The sequence below is a fragment of the Mastigoproctus giganteus genome, chromosome 2, assembly GCF_048544385.1.
Source record: "Mastigoproctus giganteus isolate SK-2022 chromosome 2, ASM4854438v1, whole genome shotgun sequence".
Taxonomy (NCBI): domain Eukaryota; kingdom Metazoa; phylum Arthropoda; class Arachnida; order Uropygi; family Thelyphonidae; genus Mastigoproctus; species Mastigoproctus giganteus.
The window spans coordinates 255,689,841-255,708,413 of record NC_143576.1 but is presented as its reverse complement, the minus strand read 5'-3'; the positions used below and the strand labels follow the sequence as shown (position 1 = coordinate 255,708,413).

At 39.6% G+C, this 18,573-nt stretch overlaps 1 protein-coding gene across 2 annotated transcripts in view; it reads left to right on the top strand.

Annotated features, from left to right (window-relative positions):
* Nucleotides 1–18,573, top strand: part of LOC150090401 (cAMP-dependent protein kinase type II regulatory subunit-like) — a 232,000-nt gene that overhangs the window by 19,001 nt on the left and 194,426 nt on the right. For both annotated transcript variants that reach the window (XM_090369101.1, XM_090369100.1), the window contains exon 2: nucleotides 14,357–14,389. In XM_090369101.1, the coding sequence (XP_090225227.1) occupies nucleotides 14,357–14,389 (33 nt within the window). The remainder of the gene's footprint in view (nucleotides 1–14,356; nucleotides 14,390–18,573) is intronic.

Genomic DNA, 18,573 nt, shown 5'->3' with positions numbered 1-18,573 from the left:
TTCTTCCAGTCTTTTTCTGTTGTATATTAATGACCTTCTTCCATTGACCAGATATTCTGTCCATGAATTTGCTGATGATGGCACATTGCATTCCACCTTTCAGTTTGAGCAACCTTGCCCTGCACTACTAATTTCTTAAATGCAGATCTGCGGGTATTTCTCCAGTTGGACAAAGATAACTTAATTTATTTATCTTTCTAAAACTCAGTCCTGTCTTATATCTCGCAAAAAGAATTCTTCTGCACTTATGCTTATATTCAATGATACTCGGGTATTTCTATAAATCACATATTCACCCTGACTTATCTCTCTTGGCATAATCACTACGCCAATATTGTTTCCTCTGCATCTAGATTTTCTTTCGCTCTCAGTCTTACTTTTTTTAAAAACATCTGTTCACTCTGTACAAATTTCAGATCTGCCCTGCCATTGAATATTGTTCTTGCATCTGGGGCAGTGTCCCCAAAACCTTTCTCTGGCTTTGAAAGAGGCAATATGATATGGATACTTCCATGGGCACTGTTCTTCTGAGTTGGATTCTATAATCTCCACTCTCTTTCAGACCAGTCCAAACGACCTCCTTTTATATGTATTTCCTGAAAATTGCAATCTACAGAAATTAAAGTTGAATGTCAACAAGTATCTTCTTTCATCTACTCAACCTTCAACCGATGCATGGTACTAAGTACTGTAGGTTCTAGTACCTCTTGTGCCTGGTGTTTTCATAATAATAAAAAAAAAAAGTCTTTGCATTCTTTGCCAAAGATTTCTTATCTGCTTTGGCCTCATCTGACATTAGTGATTACTTCATCTGACATCCATTTCGGTATAAGCCTTGAATAGTATGTTTTTTAGTTGGTTTGAAAAGCCTTGTAGTTTCTACTCTGCTTTTCAAAGCATATTTAGACTCCACTGATGCCGGTGGTGTTCCTCAAAGTTCAATTATTTCGCCCACTTTTTTCCTCTCATATTAATGACAGTCTTCCCCTGACTGGAAACCCTATCCATAGTTTTGTGTTGAAAGCACACTACATTCCAACTTCCAATTTGAGAAACCTTGTCCTGCACAAACAGCTTCAAGTTCTCAAATATCTTCCACTAAGTCCTAAGTTTTCTTCAGTAAGAAAACTTAAAGTTAACTTTAATCCCTCAAAAATTCATCTTGTGTTTTTTTGCAAAAAAAAACTGCTGCTTTGCTCATCTTTGATAACACTGAGATTTCTAGACAAGATCACATATCTTCACTAGGAATTACCCAAACTTCTAGTCTCTCTCTCTTGATATAAGCATACCACAAATATCGCTTTCTTTGCATTCAGTGAACTGATTTTTCTCTTTCTCTCTTCTCATCGCTTTTATAAATACCTATTCAAGCTCTACAAATCTTAGATCTACCCTAACATGGAATACTGATCTTACACCTGGGATGGTGTTCCCAAAACCTTCTCGGAGCAGTATGGCCTTAGTTGCTAATGCTCCTAAAAACCAAATAACAACAACAACCACAAAACCTTCTGGACTCCTTTCAAAAGAAGGCATTCAGATTAATGAATGATCTGTCTTTTACAAAGCCATTCCACTCTTGTCTCGTAAACTTTGTTTCTGTTGCATGCATTTTCTATAGATATTTTCATGGACACTGTTCTTCTGAATTGGCTTCAGTAATTCCCTTACTTTCTTCCAAACCAGTCCTAACACATGCTACAACCCAACCAGTGTGTTAGGACTGGTTTGGAAGAAAGTAAGCATCCATTCACTGGCCAGCATCCAGTGATGATGTTGATCCCTGATTGCTGATCAGCATCATGGATGTTGACTGGATCGGCATCCATTTACTGGCCAGCTCCAAACTCAGAATAAACTTTTTCTTTTTCTCATTTATCCTTTCTGTTTTTTGGAACAACCTTCCTTCACAGTTATTTCCTGACAATTACAATCTACAGAAATTCAAGTCATTATACCTTTCATGTTTCGAGTTTTCATTTTTTAAAAAATGGCATAATGATAGAATTATTGCTATTATGCAAATATTATACACTTAACATTTGTAGAGTAATACACATGATGTATTTAATTTAATAAAATCTTTTTAAAAATATTCATTCTTTTTATGCAAACAACACAACGGTGTCACATTTCAGGTCATTAGCAAATTTTTTTTTTTCATGAAAACCCCAAACATGAGAGGTATTAGAACCTATAGTACTTAGTACTGTGCATGGGTTGGAGTTTGAGAAGATGAAAGAAGATATTTGTTGACATTAGACTTGAACTTCTGTAGACTGTTATTTTCAGGTAATACGTATGAAGGAAGGTCGTTCCAGAATATGGCAGTTGAATGAATAAATGAGGAAGATGAAAAGTTGGTTTTGGGAGTTTTAAGTTGGACAGAAAATGGATGTTGGCTGGTGGTGGTGGCACAGGTTCGGACTCTTTTGAAAGAGAGAGAGCAGGAATTATAAAAGCCAATTCAGAAAAAAAAGTGTCTATGAAGTATCTGTAGAAAAGGCATGCAGCAGAAACAGTACATCTATGAGATAGAGAGTGCAGAGACTCTGTTAGAGATGAGTCAATTAATGAAACTAACTGCCTTCTTCTGAATGGAATCTAGAAGCCTGAGAGAGGTTTTGGGGGTACCACCCCAGATGCGGGAACAATATTCCATGGAAGGGCAGATTTGCGACTTGTACAGAGTGAACAGCTGTTTGGAAGAAAAGTAAAGCCAAGAGCAAAGGAGAAAACCAAGTTTTTTAGATGCAGAGGAAGCAATATTTGTAATGTGCTTGTGCTAAAAGAGATTAGAAGTCAGGGTAATCCACAAAAGAGATATATCATCTTGAAATCGGTGTGTCACCAAAGATAAGCATAGGGGTAGAAGAATCCCTTTTGCGAGATATAAGACATGACTGAGTTTTAGAAGGATTAAAATCAACTAGGTTGTCTTTGCCCCACTGGAGAATTACCTGGAGATCGGCATTTAAGGAAAGTGGAAAAATTGGAAAGTGGAATGCAATGTGCTATCATTAGAAAAACTATGGATAGGATTTCCAGTCAATGGAAGAAGGTCATTAATATATGAGGAAAAGACTGGGGGAAAGAACTGAAGTTTGCGGGACACCAGAATTAGTGGAGAAGTTAGAAGACAGAGAGCCATCTACCATCACCCTCAGTGAGTGGTCAGAGAGAAAACTGGATGACTAATCGCAAAAAAAAAAACAATTGGCAAATCATGAGATGGAAGCTTGTTTAGAAAACTTTTATGCCAAACATGATCGAAAGCCTTTGAGATGTCAAGAGCAACTGCTTGTGTTCACCGAAATTTTCCATTGAAATTGTCCATAAATGGGTAACATAAGGCAGAATATCACCAGTGGAATGACACTGATAGAATCCATACTGGCGACCGTTGATCAGATGGAAGGTTTCTAGATAGTTTAAGAGTTGGCAGTTAATTGATTTCTCCATTATTTTAGAAAGAGTAGAAGTAATTGCAATGGGACGATAATTGGATGGGAGAGATTTGTCACCCTTTTCAGGAACTGGCTGGATATGAGGAAATTTCCAAGCAGAAGGAAAAACACCTTTGAAATAAGAGAGTGAAAAAAGGCGGCAAAGAACAGGAGTAAGTTCAGGAGCACAGGTTTTGAGAACAAGTGGAAAATACCATCAGGATCTGCAGCTTTCTTAGCATCAAGATGGAGTCTGCTGACGAGGCCACTAGGAGACGGTCATGTTCAAAGCCGCTAAGTGGATTTTTCTTATTTATTGATTTGAAATTATTGTTTTTCTAAAACTTTTGATTTAAATTTAGTAGTATAACATTATTTTGTGATTTTCTGATTAATTTGGTGTATTTATTCTTTACTCGGCTTTGTAATTGCATAAAAGTATCGGTAAGGGTATCCACGTGTTTGCAACTCCGCTGAACGAGAAGTTCTTTAGCTATATTTAGCCGCTTGATTGAATATTTTTTACATCGAATTATTTCTGTAAGTAGCTTATAGACCTAGTAAGGATCGTTAGTTTATTCTGAATTGAGACAGCGAGATTTGAAAGTTAATTAATACTTAAGTGTCCGTAGATTTACCGTTCGTAACTTTCCTGCCTTTGTGATACGATAGTTACATACCGTACTAGATAGCATTAGTTGAACTTCGTTAGCAGTTAAATTGTACTTTTAAATAAATACATATAACGACTTAGATTACAAACGTAATATAATTAATTATATTTAACATAATTAATAACATAACATAATTAATTATAATTAATTAATAAATTAATAGAATCATGACTCAGACCAGAGCAGCAAAGCAAAAGGCTCAAGCTAATGGAAGTGCTGTGGCAGAGCAGAACTGAGGGGGGCAGTTGTCCTCTGACTCACAGCCTTATAAAATGCACTGTTTGCTTGATGTTTGCAGAGCAATCGGGTACGGGGCATGATACTGCCATGGGGGATGTCTTTGTGTGTGCGCGATGCAAGGAGTGTATCGATATCAGGCAACAACTCAGCGTTCTTGTGGGCCTATATGAGAGCTTGAAGGACAGGGTGTGGATGCCCTCGAAGAAATTAAATTGAGGGGCCCATCAAGCTCTCAGCTACCCACATCAACGCCAGAGCTTGCACTTGGTCATCACGTGACACAGAGGCAACCCCCAAGGCAGAATGCGCTGGTCCCGAAGGAACTAGTAGTTGTTGGTGACTCTATTGTCAGGGAAACGGGGAACATGCTTTGTAAAAAGGATAGGTGGAACAGGACCAGGGTATGTCTGCCAGGGGCAAAGGTTGATGACGTTGTAGAGCGAATATCATCTTTTAAGGTCACAAAAGGTGATATAGTTGTACACGTTGGCACTAATGATATTAAGAATAGGAGACCGGCAGAATTACTTAACAAGTACAGGTCACTGTTGAACAAAAGCCGAGAATTAGGGTTGAAATTGAAAGTGTCTGCAATTCTGCCCAGACACGATAGGAGGGAGTATATGATGAGAGCCTTGTCGATCAATTCGGCTCTGAAAAGATTGTGCAAGGCTCAAGGGGTAGAATTTTTTTTTCAGCCTGGACTGTACTTGTTAACAGGAGAGATTGCTTCTACAGGGATGGGATACACTTAAATAGAAAGGGTGCAAGAATATTTGCTGATGCTATCGAGGCAGTGTTAGGTGGGTCGGAAAACTGCTAGCTTGGGGGGAGACAAAGACCAATAGATTGACAGTAGCCACTGGCAGAGGTGAAAGAGATTCTTGCACTGCTTCTATTAGAATGAGCAGAAGCCTGAAAAACAAGATGCATGATATTTCAGAGACTGCTGGGAGCCATTGCAGTACAAGTAAACACATGGGTTGTGTTAGGGTAGCTAAGAATAGAAACAGGTGCAGGTATACTTGCGTGTACACCAATGCTAGGAGTTTAGTAAATAAATTTGATGAATTTTAGGTATTGCTCAAAACATCAAAGGCAGATATTGTTGGGATATCAGAGACGTGGTGTCACACAGATATAAGGGATGCAGAACTGGAATTTGGGGAGTACAACGTCTACAGAAAGGATAGACAGGATAGGAAGGGGGGGAGGGGTTATGCTATTAGTTAAGAAACACATAAAAACCAAGGAAGTGAAGCCAGTCGACATCGCTTGACAGTGCAGTGTCGAGTCAGTTTGGTGTGACATAAGCATTGGGAGATCAAAATTGAGAGTAGGAGTGTGCTATAGGCCTAATGACTCTGATGAGTATAATAAGAAACTGTACAGGGAAATAGAGTGGGCCAGTAAATCAGAGAGTCTTATAATGGGAGATTTTAATTTCCCATATATTGACTGGAATTTGGGGGCTGGTCACTCACACACTAGCAGGGCTTTTGTGGATTTATTGGATGATTGTTTTCTACATCAGCATGTTCGGGAGGCAACTAAGGGAATAATACTCTTGATTTGATTATCAGCAGTGATTCTTCATGCATTAAGAATCTGCAGATAAATGAACCACTAGGTGGCAGTGATCACAGTGTGCTGAAGTGGGATTTACTCAAAGAGGTAACTACCATTAGGGGTAAAGGGAAGGGTTATTGCTTCCGTAAAGGCGACTATGATGGACTGAGACAGTATTTAAATTCTATACAGTGGGACCAACTGATGATGTTACCAACAGCAAATTCAAAATGGGAAGCATTCAAAGAACTTATCTTGGAAGCTACTAGGCTTTACATACCAACTAAGAAATATTGTTCAAGGTTTAGGCCAAAATGGATGTCAGATGAACTAATGAGGCATATGGCAGAGAAGAAAAATGCATGGGATACTTACAAATTAACACACGACACAGAAGACTATGATAGATACAAGTTGATATGCAACCAAGTTACAAAGGAGGTTAGGCAGGCGAAGGCAGATTACGAGAAATCTTTGGCAAGGAATGCAAAGAAAAACAGCAAAGAGTTCTTTACTTATGTAAACTCTAGAAGGAAGGGGATGAATCAGATTGGTCCACTTGATATTGATGGGTCAACTGTTGATGATCCTGCTCAGGTAGCTAACAAACTAAATGAATATTTTGCATCGACATTCACACATGAGGAGTTATTCAGCGAGGGGAATGCCAGAGGTGTATTCAACTCTAGCAGTAAGCTACAGAATCTTGAAATAACTGGGAGTAAAGTGGAGGAGAAACTGTTGAAGATAAACACAAGAAAGGCACCTGGGGTTGATGGGATCTATCCAGTTATATTAAAGGAGGCAGCAAAGGAAGTAAGCAAACCCTTAGCCATAATTATGAGAGCTTCCTTGGACTCAGGGGAGGTACCCATAGACTGGAGATGTGCAAATGTGACCCCAGTTCACAAAGGAGGATCAAAGGCTGACACAAGTAATTATAGACCTGTGAGCTTAACTTCTGTTCCAGGAAAATTAATGGAGGCACTGGTTAAAGAAGCACTGCAGGATCATTTAGACAAGACTTCAGTTATAGCTCGGACACAGCATGGTTTTGTTAAGGGGAAGTCTTGCCTGACCAATTTGATTGGGTACTATGATGCAGTCACAAAAGAACTGGATGCAGGGAATAGCTTTGATATTATATACTGGGATCTTAGAAAGGCTTTTGATACTGTTGCACATGGAAGACAGCTACACAAATTGGAGCAGTGTGACATTGGAGGCAAGTTGCTGCTATGGATAAAGGGGTGGTTGAGGGGGAGAAGACAGAGAGTGGTAATCAATGGACACTGCTCATCGTGGACTAATGTTATTAGTGGAGTCCCTCAGGGCTCAGTGTTGGGTGCATTATTGTTTTCTGTATTTATAAATGATATTGATGATGGTATATCAAGCTTAATGTCCAAGTTTGCAGACGATACAAAGGTTGGCAGAGTTGTCAAGGACACTACTGACACTATGCTGCTGCAACAGGATCTGGAAAGGTTGAGCAGATGGGCTGAGAGGTGGCAAATGAAGTTTAACATTGACAAATGTAAAGTACTACACATGGGAAACAGCAACCCCAGAGCAACGTATCAACTCTGTGGTACTACACTGACAGTGGTAGAGAATGAAAGGGACTTGGGGGTGGTTGTGCAGGCAGATATGAAGTTCTCTGAGCAGTGCAGATGGGCTGCAAGAGTAGCTCATGGAGTATTGTCAATGATATACAGGAATTTATCCAGCAGGGATAAGGAGGTGATTATTCCCTTGTATAAGGCAATGGTCAGGCCACACCTAGAGTACTGTATACACGTCTGGAGGCCTCATTTCAAGAAGGATGTAGAGCTGCTGGAACGAGTACAGAGAAGGGAAACAAGATTAGTGAATGGAACAAAGGGGTGCTCTTACGAAGAAAGGCTTAAGTTTTGCAAATTACAGTGTCTGGAGACTAGGCACCAGCGAGGTGATCTGATAGAGGTGTATAAAGTCTTGAATGGTTTGAGCATGCTAAATGCTGATGGGATTCTTCCTCTAACTCAGAATAATCACCTGAGAGGGCATAAATTCAAATTGAGGAAAGACAGATGTAGGATAGACGTGCGGAAATTTGCCTTTAGCCAGCGGGTGGTTGATTGGTGGAACAGACTTCCATCCCTTGTAGTGGAAGTTGATAGCCTAAATAAGTTTAAGGCTCAGCTGGGCAGGTATTTTGAACGAACAGAGGAGTGAAGTGGAAGTGGGTTTTTTTTTTTTGGCTGATGCTGCATAAGCTTGCTTTCTTGCATCAAATGCCTCTACTAATGCTAATGCTAAGATTCGTCAAAATCCTTCTGACATCCTTTTGACAGAAGACCACAGGAGGTATTGAATGGAGCGTGCTGGGAATGGTGGGAGGTGTTTTTCCAAGATCATTAATATATGAGTTGGAAGTAAAATGGGATGCTAGCAGGTCAGCTTTATCCTTAGCTGAAGTGACAATAGAATCATCTGGTTTTGACAGAGGTGGAAGCAGAGATAGGAAAAAGTTGCAGCCAGTGGCTTTGGCAAGAGACCAGAATGCTTGGCTACCATTAGGGCAAGAAACAAGTTTTATACTCTTAGCCTGTTCAAAATATAGTTTGAACCGATTAATAATTGCTTTACAATTGTTGTGAGCTCTGGTCTAGGCAGAAAATGACACTGAAGAATTGGAAATAAGCCAGTTACGATATGTAACATTCTTCTGCTGAACAGCCCTAGCATACATATTGGAAAACCAAGGTTTAGATAAAGGACAAGATTTTAAAGTGGAGTATGGAATAAAGGATTCCATTCCTACAAGAATAATTTCACTGACACGATCTGAGCAAATGTTGACATCAGAAGTTTTGAAACAGTAATCCAACCAAGGAAAAGAAGAAAAGAAATCTTGCAGGTCATCTCATTTTGCATTTGCATTCTTGTAATGCCAAACAACACGATTTTGGGAATAGCCATGAGTTAAAGGCTCACTAGAGAAGAGACAATCACCAAGTTGTGATCTGAGGTGCCTAAAGGACCACTCACTTCAACCGTGTGCTTATAATAGTAATGCAAGAGCAATTTATTTCAGTTTATTGTTTATTTCATTTCTCGAATTAGCACATTACTATGTATTTCTTCACTCTTTTTTCATATATATATATATATCACCTAGGCTATCTATATATTATAATATATCTATTTATATATTTTAATATATAGATAGCCTATGTGATATACATTGAGTGATCACTGTATTATGACCACCCCCTATGAAAACTGAATGCAACCCGTGGACCACGTGATGTATGAGAGTGCTGAGTTAGTTGACCTGCGTAGCATAGATAAGGTGTCAGTGGTTCAGTCGGAAGTAAAATTTCGACTGTGATGAGTAAAAGGAAGATTTATCAGACTTTGATAGATTGTGGGTGCTCGACAAGCTGGTGCCTCAATTTTCCAAATGGCTGAACTGGAGTATTCAAGAGTCGCTGTAGTTAAAATGTATCAGGACTGGCGTCAAAATGGTCAAACAACAACCCAATGGCAAAACTGCAAAGGTCAGCAAAAGGTCGATGTTAGAGGTGAGTGCCGGGTCTGACGACTTGTACAGGCGCAGCACTGTTGAAGAGTTGACTACCCAATACAACATGGGCCAACCCAGAACAATATCTGGCTTGACCATGCGTTGCATGCTCGCACGTATGGGCTATACCAGCAGACGACCTCTATGGCATCCTCTCCTAACCGTGGTTCATCGGCATAATAGACCCGCCTGGTGCAAAGAGCATGCAAGTTGGACGTTAGAAGACTGGAAGAAGGTGTGCTGTTCGGATGAGTAATATTATTTACTCCACACCGTGGATGGTCGTGTACAAATTTGGCATCAACAACATGAGGCTCTTGACCCATCATGCATGGTATCAAAAGTGCAGACCGGTGGAGGTGGTTGTATGGTGTGGGGCATGTTTCACTGGCAGGAACTTGGACCCCTGGTGCATGTGGAACAACGTATCAGTGGTCTCCGCTTTCGCTGACTGTGTACACCCCGCTAAGTTAAACTTTTTCCCAAATGGCGATGGTGTCTTCCATGATGACAATGCACTGAGCCATCTGGCACTTGTTGTGCAGGAATGGTTTGAGGAACACAGCTCTTACTTACAACATATCGATTGGCCTCCAAACTCCCCCAATATTAATCCCATAGAGCACTTGTGGGACACTATGCAAAGGCATATCAGGCATCTCGATACACCAGTCACCTCCATACCTGCCATTGCTGACTGCATTACACACAGCTTGGTTGGCCTACCTCCCAAATGCTTCCGACATTGAATCAATGCTACATCGGATAGCTGCTGTACTGAGGGCAAAAGGAGGACCTACGAAGTATTAGGTAGGTGGGCATAATTCAGTGATTGCTCAGTGTATATATGAAAAAGAGAAATAATAATTTTTAGCTTTCTATTGGTCCAATTTCAATGAAATATAGAGGGGGGTTGACAAATCATTTTAAAGAGCTGAATATAAAATTTCATGAAAATTCATCCATTGGGAGTCAAGTTGTATGTATGGACAAATAAATAACAATTGCCAGATATCTATGGTTTCAATTTTAATGAAACTTGACCTAGCTCAACAGAGTTTTCTACATGAACCAAATATAAAATTTTATGAAAAGCCATTCATTAGGAGTCATGTTATTACTTGCAGACAGATGGATGGACATGGCAAAGACAATAGACACTTTATGCTTGTTTGTAATTAATAACTTAACAAAATTACAGAAATTAAGAAAATTGAACTACTTAAGTCCTAATGAGAGAAGAGTGGGAAATGAGTGGGAGAAGACAGAGTGGTAATCAATGGACACTGCTCTTCATGGACTATTGTTATTAGTGGAGTCCCTCAGGGTTCAGTGTTGTGTCCATTGTTGTTTTCTGTATTCATCAATGATATTGATGATGGTATATCACGTTTAATGTCCAAGTTTGCAGACGATATGAAAGGTTGTTAATGAATCGGCAGGGTTGTTAATGACACTAATGACAGTACACTGCTGCAAATGGATCTAGAAAAGTTGAGCAATGGGCTGAAAGGTGGAAACTGAAGTTTAATATTGACAAATGTAAAGTACTTCATATGGGAAGCAGTAACCCCAGAGTAACGTATCAACTGTGTGGTACTACACTGACAGTGGTAGAGAGTGAAAAGGATCTGGGGGTAATTATGCAGGTAGATGTGAAATTTTCTGAGCAGTGCAGACTGTCGGCAAGAATAGCTCATGGTGTTTTGTCAATGATATACAGGACGTTTTCTAGCAGGGATAAGGAGGTGATTATCCCCTTGTATAAGGCAATGGTCAGGCAACACCTTCAGTACTGTATACAGGTCTGGAGGCCTCATTTTGGGAAGGATGTAGAGCTGCCGGAGCGAGTGCAGAGAAGGGCAACAAGATTAGTGAATGGAACAAAGGGTTGCTTTTACGAAGAAAGGCTTAAGTTTTGCAAATTACAGTGTCTGAAGACTAGGCACCTGCGAGGTGATCTGATTGACGTGTATAAAGCTTTGAATGGTTTGAGCATGCTCAATGCTAATGGAATTCTTCCTTTTGCTCAGAATAATCGCCTGAGAGGGTATAAATTCAAATGGAGGGAAGATAGTTAGCATTATCAAGAGCACATGATGAAAGAAAACAAGCTTATATAGCATCAACCAAAAAAAAAAAAAAAAAAAAAAACATACAGCCTCTTCTCATTCATCCATCCACTCGCTCCAGATGTTTGTCTAGTTCTGCCTTGAATCTGTTTAAGTTATCAACTTCTAAGACAGATAGAAGTTTGTTTCAGCAATCAGTCACTGCAGGCTAAAGGCAAACTTCTGCACATCTATCCTACATCTGTCTTTCCTCAATTTGAATTTATGCCCTCTCAGGTGATTATTCTGAGCAAGAGAAGGAATCCCATCAGCATCGAGCATGCTCAAACCATTCAAGGCTTTATACACCACAATCAGATCACCTCGTAGGTGGGCGCCTCCATAGCCAGGTGGGAAGGAGCAGCAGTGCGTAGCACACGCTTCTTGATTAGACCAGGGTTCAAGCCACCAAATACGGAGGATGCGGAAAGGTCAGGGAATGACCACCGCATATTCCCAGAGCAATATGGCCTTAGTTGCTAATGCTCCAAAATAACTAACTAACTAACCTCGTAGGTGCCTAGTCTCCAGACACTCCAGACATTTGCAAAACTTAACCCTTTCATTGTAAGAGCAACCCTTTGTTCCATTCACTAATCTTGTTTCCCTTCTCTGTACTTGTTCCAACAGCTCTATCCTTCTTACTTTTACAGTACTCAAGGTGTGGCCTGACCGTTGCCTTATACAAGGGGATAATCATCTCCTTATCCCTGCTAGAAAAATTCCTGTATATCATTGACAAGACACTATGAGCTACTCTTTCAGACTGTCTGCACTGCTCAGAAAACTTCATATCTGCCTGCACAATTACCCCAGGTCGTTTTCATTCTCTACTACTGTCAGTGTAGTACCACAGAGTTGATACGTCACTCTGGGGTTGCTGCTTCCCATATGTAGTATTTTACATTTGTCAACGTTAAACTTCATTTGCCACCTCTCAGCCCATCTGCTCAACTTTTCTAGATCCTGTTGCAGCAGTGTACTGTCATTAGTGTCCTTAACAACCCTGCCAACCTTCGTATCGTCTGCAAACTTGGACATTAAGCTTGATATACCATCATCAGTATCATTTATAAATACAAAAAACAACAATGGACTCAACAATGAACCCTAAGGGACTCCACTAATAACATTAGCCCACGATGAGCAGTGTCCATTGATTACCACTCTGTTTTCTTCCACTCGACCATCTCTTTATCCATAGCAGCAATTTGCCTCCAACGCCACACTACTCCAATTTGTGCAGCAGTCTTCCATGTGCAGCAGTATCAAAAGCCTTTCTAAGATCCAAATATATGATATCAAAGTTATTCCCTGCATCCAGTTCCTTTGTGACCACATCATAGTATCCAATCAAATTGGTCAGGCAAGACTTTCCCTTAACAAAACCATGCTGTGTCCAAGCTATAACTGAAGTCTTGTCTAGATGATCCTGTAGTGCTTCTTTAATCAGTGTCTCCATTAATTTTCCTGGAACAGAAGTTAAACTAACAGGTCTATAATTATTTGTGTCGCCCTTTGATCCTCCTTTGTGAATTGGGGTCACATTCGCACATCTCCAGTCCATGGGTACCTCCCCTGAGTCCACAGAAGCTCTCATAATTATGGCTAAGGGTTTGCTTACTTCCTTTGCTGCCTCCTTTAATATAACTGGATAGATCCTGTCCATCCCAGGTGCCTTTTTTATGTTTATCTTCAACAATTTCTCCTCCACTTTCCTCTCAGTTATTACAAAATCGTCTAGCTCACTGCCAGAGTTTAACTCACCTCTGGCATTCCCCTCCCTGAATAACTCCTCATAGGTGAATGTAGATGCAAAATATTCATTTAGTTTGTTAGCCACCTGAGCAGCATCATCAAGTTGAACCATCAATATCCAGTGGACCAATCTGATTCATCCCTTTCCTTTTAGAGTTTACGTAAGTAAAGAACTCTTTGTTTCCAGGCTGCTGCTCATTCTAATAGAAGCAGTGCAAGAATCACTTTCACCTCTGCCAGTGGCTACTGTTAATCTATTAATCCTCCAAGCTAGCAGTTTTCCGACCCACCTAACACTGCCTCGATAGCATCAGCAGATATTCTTGCACCCTTTCTATTTAAGTGTATCCCATCCCTATAGAAGCAGTCTCTCCTGTTAACAAGTTCAGACCAGGCTGAAAAAAATTCTACCCATTGAGCCTTGCATAATCTTTCCAGGGCCGAATTGATTGACAAGGCTCTCATCATATAGTCCCTCCTATCGTGTCTGGGCAGAATTGCAGACATTTCAAATTCAACCCTAATTCACAGCTTTTTTTCAACAGTGACCTGTACTTGTTAAGTAATTCTGTCGGTCTCCTCTTCGCTTATCAGATCACATACCACAATATCTTCTTTTTCTGAAGTACACGCTACTGTGGTGAAAGTGCTAAAGGTATTGGCACAAAGTGGCTTCATTAATTGCCCTCAATGTCTTTATAATCACTGACAAAAATATGATTACTGTGCTACTAGTCACTTATTACCTTTGAAAAATTATAAGTAGGGAAAAAAAAAATATCAAAATAGTGCAGTGAGCTGCTCACTCTCTGTAAGCTGATTAAAAACCTTTTTTTATAAAATGTTTTGTGTTGTTAACAGTCAAGTCATTTGTGCTCTTTAAATCACTTATAACTGAGATTAAAATATTCCATAATTTTGATGTATTTTTTCTCTGTTATTTATTACAGAATTATATATAACTATTTTTAAACTATATTTTAGATGATGCTACAAGATACACAAGAAGAAAATCAGGTAAGATATCTATTAGTTTTAATAATACTTTGAAGTAAACTCTGTGTGTGTGTGTAACAGATGATGGCAGCATTAGCTGCCTTCATCTCTTACACACACATAAACAGTAAATAGCAATAATTCTAAGTAGTGATGACATGGATTTAAAACGAATTCTGAGTGTATATGTGTGTTATGCATGGAATATATGAATAGTGAAATGTACAAACATGCTGCGGAAGGATGAAGGTAAAATTATGACAGGTTCAGTATTAAACTAGATTCTAGTTAGCTATGAATGATAATTTTAAGACCCAAGACCATAAAGCACTAAAAGACAACACGTGTTACTAAAAGGAACAATGAGGGAAAAAAATGGTCAAAAAATAGAATAAAAAAAATATTTATAATTCTTTTTTTTTTTTTTTTTTTTGTCCTCACCTTTTGCCATTATTATATGGGGTCAGCATTTCTAGGGTCAGGAAGGTTGGGGTCAGGAAGGATGCCCTTCCTGATCCCAACCCTCACCCTTTATCCGGACTGGGAATATGCGGTGGTCATTCCCTGACCTGCTGCATCCTCCGTATTTGGTGGGTACAGGCTCGAACCCTGGTCTAATCAAGAAGCGTGTGCTATGCACTACTGCTCCTGCCCACCTGGCTACAGAGGCACCATATTTATAATTCATTTTATTGCATTTAATTGCAACAGTAAATTAAAGTAGATCTTTAATTTATGTCCCATATTTGAAAGAATGCATGAAAGGGAAAGAAAATAATCAAAAAAAACACTCAGCAGATTTAATGCTTAAAGCAGTGGTTTTCAATTGTGGGTGCCACAACAACATTCCAGGGGTGCCACGTAATTTGGTTTAAATTACTTAAACTTATTATTTTTTAAAATTTATATGTTTATTTCATTATAAAATAGTGTACAGTATGGTAGGGGTGCCGCAAAATAAAATAAATTACTTAGGGGTGCTGTTATTAAAAAAAGGTTGAAAACCACTGGCTTAAAGTATGTAAAATGGTGGGGGGGGGGTTATTTTGGTATTGTACATTCTCTATTATAAAAGGGGATATTTAGTATTCTGATTAAGAGCTGTGACATATAAGAAATATATGTATAACAAATAAATGTATAATAAAAAAAACAAATAAATCTTTTTAATAGATTGGAAAAGTAGTGTGATTAGTTTCAGTTCTAGTTAACCAGAATTTAATAGTATCAATTCTGGCTAATTGAGTAGAAGATGTAGTGGTAGTAGTAGTAAGTGGCATGTGATGCAAGAAAGCAAGTGTATGAGCTTATGCAGCATCAGCCAAAAAAACAAAAAAAAAAAAAATCACGCCACTCCCTCCAAATGCCTGTGCAGTTCCTCCTTAAATTTATTCAACCCATCAACTTCCACAACGACAGATGGAAGTTTGTTCCAGCAATTAGCATTAGCATTAGCATTAGTAGAGGCATATGATGCAAGAAAGCAAGCTTATTCAGCATCAGCCAAAAAAAAAAAAAAAAAAAAAAAAAACCCTCTCCATTTCACCCCTCCGTTCGTTCGAAATACCTGTCCAGTTGAGCTTTAAATTTGTTTAGGCTATCAACTTCAACAACAAGTGATGGAAGTCGGTTCCACCAACCAACCACCCGCTGGCCAAAGGCAAATTTCCGCACATCTATCCGACATCTGTCCTTCCTCAATTTGAATTTATGCCCTCTGAGGTGATTATTCTGAGAAAGATGATGAATCCCATTGGCATTGAGCATGCTCAAACCATTCAAAGCCTTATACACCTCTATCAGATCACCTCGCCGGTGCCTAGTCTCCAGACTCTGTAATTTGCAAAACTTAAGCCTTTCTTCGTAAGAGCAACCCTTTGTTCCATTTACTAATCTTGTTGCCCTTCTCTGTACCCGTTCCAGCAGCTCTACATCCTTCTTGAAATGAGGATTCCAGACCTGTATACAGTACTCAAGATGTGGCCTAACCATTGCCTTATACAAGGGAATAATCACCTCCTTATCCCTGCTAGAAAAATTCCTGTATATCATTGACAAGACACCATGAGCTACTCTTGCAGCTCGTCTGCACTGCTCAGAGAACTTCATATCTGCCTGCACAATTACCCCCAGGTCCTTTTCATTCTCCACTACTGTCAGTGTAGTACCGCAGAGTTGATACATTGCTCTGGGGTTACTGTTACCCATATGTAGTACTTTACATTTGTCAATGTTAAACTTCATTTGCCACCTCTCAGCCCATCTGTTCAACCTTTCCAGATCCTGTTGCAGCAGCATAGCGTCAGTAGTGTCCTTAACGACCCTGCCAACCTTTGTATCATCTGCAAACTTAGACATTAAACTTGATATCCCATCATCAATATCATTCATAAACACCGAAAACAACAATGGACCCAACACTGAACCTTGAGGAACTCCACTAATAACATTAGTCCACGTTGAGCAGTGTCCATTGATTACCACTCTCTGTCTTCTGCCACTCAACCATCCCCTTATCCATAGCAGCAATTTGCCTCCAATGCCACACTGCTCCAATTTGTGCAGCAGTCTTCCATGTGCAACAGTATCAAAAGCCTTTCTAAGATCCAAATATATAATATCAAAGTTATTCCCTGCATCCAGTTCTTTTGTGACTACATCATAGTATCCAATCAAATTGGTCAGGCAAGACCTGCCCTTAACAAAACCATGCTGCGTCTGAGCTATAACTGAATTCTTGTCTAGATGATCCTGCAGTGCTTCTTTAACCAGTGCCTCCATTAATTTACCTGGAACAGAAGTTAAACTAACAGGTCTATAATTACTTGTGTCAGCCTTTGATCCTCCTTTGTGAATTGGGGTTACATTTGCACATCTCCAGTCTATGGGTACCTCCCCTGAGTCCAAAGAAGCTCTCATAATTATGGCTAGGGGTTTGCATACTTCCTTTGCTGCCTCCTTTAATATAACTGGATAGATCCCATCCACCCCAGGTGCCTTTTTTATGTTTATCCTCAACAATCTCTCCTCCACTTTCCTCTCAGTTATTACAAAATCATCCAGCTCACTGCCAATGTTTACTTTACCTACATCATTCTCCTTCCTGAATAACTCCTCATGCGTGAATGTAGATGCAAAATACTCGTTTAGATTGTTAGCCACCTGAGCAGGATCCTCAACTGTTGAACCATCAATATCCAGTGGACCAATCTGATTCATCCCTTGCCTTCTCGAGTTCAAGTATGTAAAGAACTCCTTTCTGTTTTTCTTTGCATCCTTTGTCAAGGATTTTTCGTAGTCTGCCTTTGCCTGCCTAATCTCCTTTGTGACTTGGTTACAGACCAACTTATATCTATCATAGGCTTCCATGTCACCCATTAATTTGTATGTATCCCATGCATTTTTCTTCTCTGCCACATGTCTCATTAGTCCATCTGACAACCATTTAGGCCTAAACCTTGAACAGTATTTCTTAGTTGGTATGTAAAGCCTGGTAGCCACCAATATTAGTTCCTTGAATGCTTCCCATTTTGAGTTTGCTGTTGGTAACATCATCAGTTCGTCCCACTGTATAGAATTTAAATACTGTCTCAGACCATCATAGTCGCCTTTACGAAAACAAAAACCCTTCCCTTTACCTCTGATGGTAGTTACCGTCCTTGAGTAAATCCCACTTCAACACACTGTGATCACTGCCACCTAGTGGTTCATTTATCTGCAGGTTCTTAATGCATGAAGAATCACTACTGATAATCAGATCAAGAGTATTGCTCCCTCTTGTTGCCTCACGAACATGCTGATGTAGAAAACAATCATCCAATAAATCCACAAAAGCCTTGCTAGTGTGCGAGTGACCAAACCCACAAATTCCAGTCAATATCTGGGAAATTAAAATCCCCCATTATAAGACTCTCTGATTTACTGGCCCACTCTATTTCCCCCGTACAATATATTATTATACTCATCAGAGTCATTAGGCCTATAGCACACTCCTACTCTCAATTTTGATTTCCCTATGCTTATGTCACACCAAACTGACTCGACACTGCCCTGTCCATCGAAGTCAACTGGCTTCACTTCCTTTGACTTTATGTGTTTCTTAATTAATAGCATAACCCCTCCTCCCCTCCTGTCCTGTCTATCCTTTCTATATACATTGTATTCCCCCAAATTCCAGTTCCGCATTACTTATATCTGTGTGACAC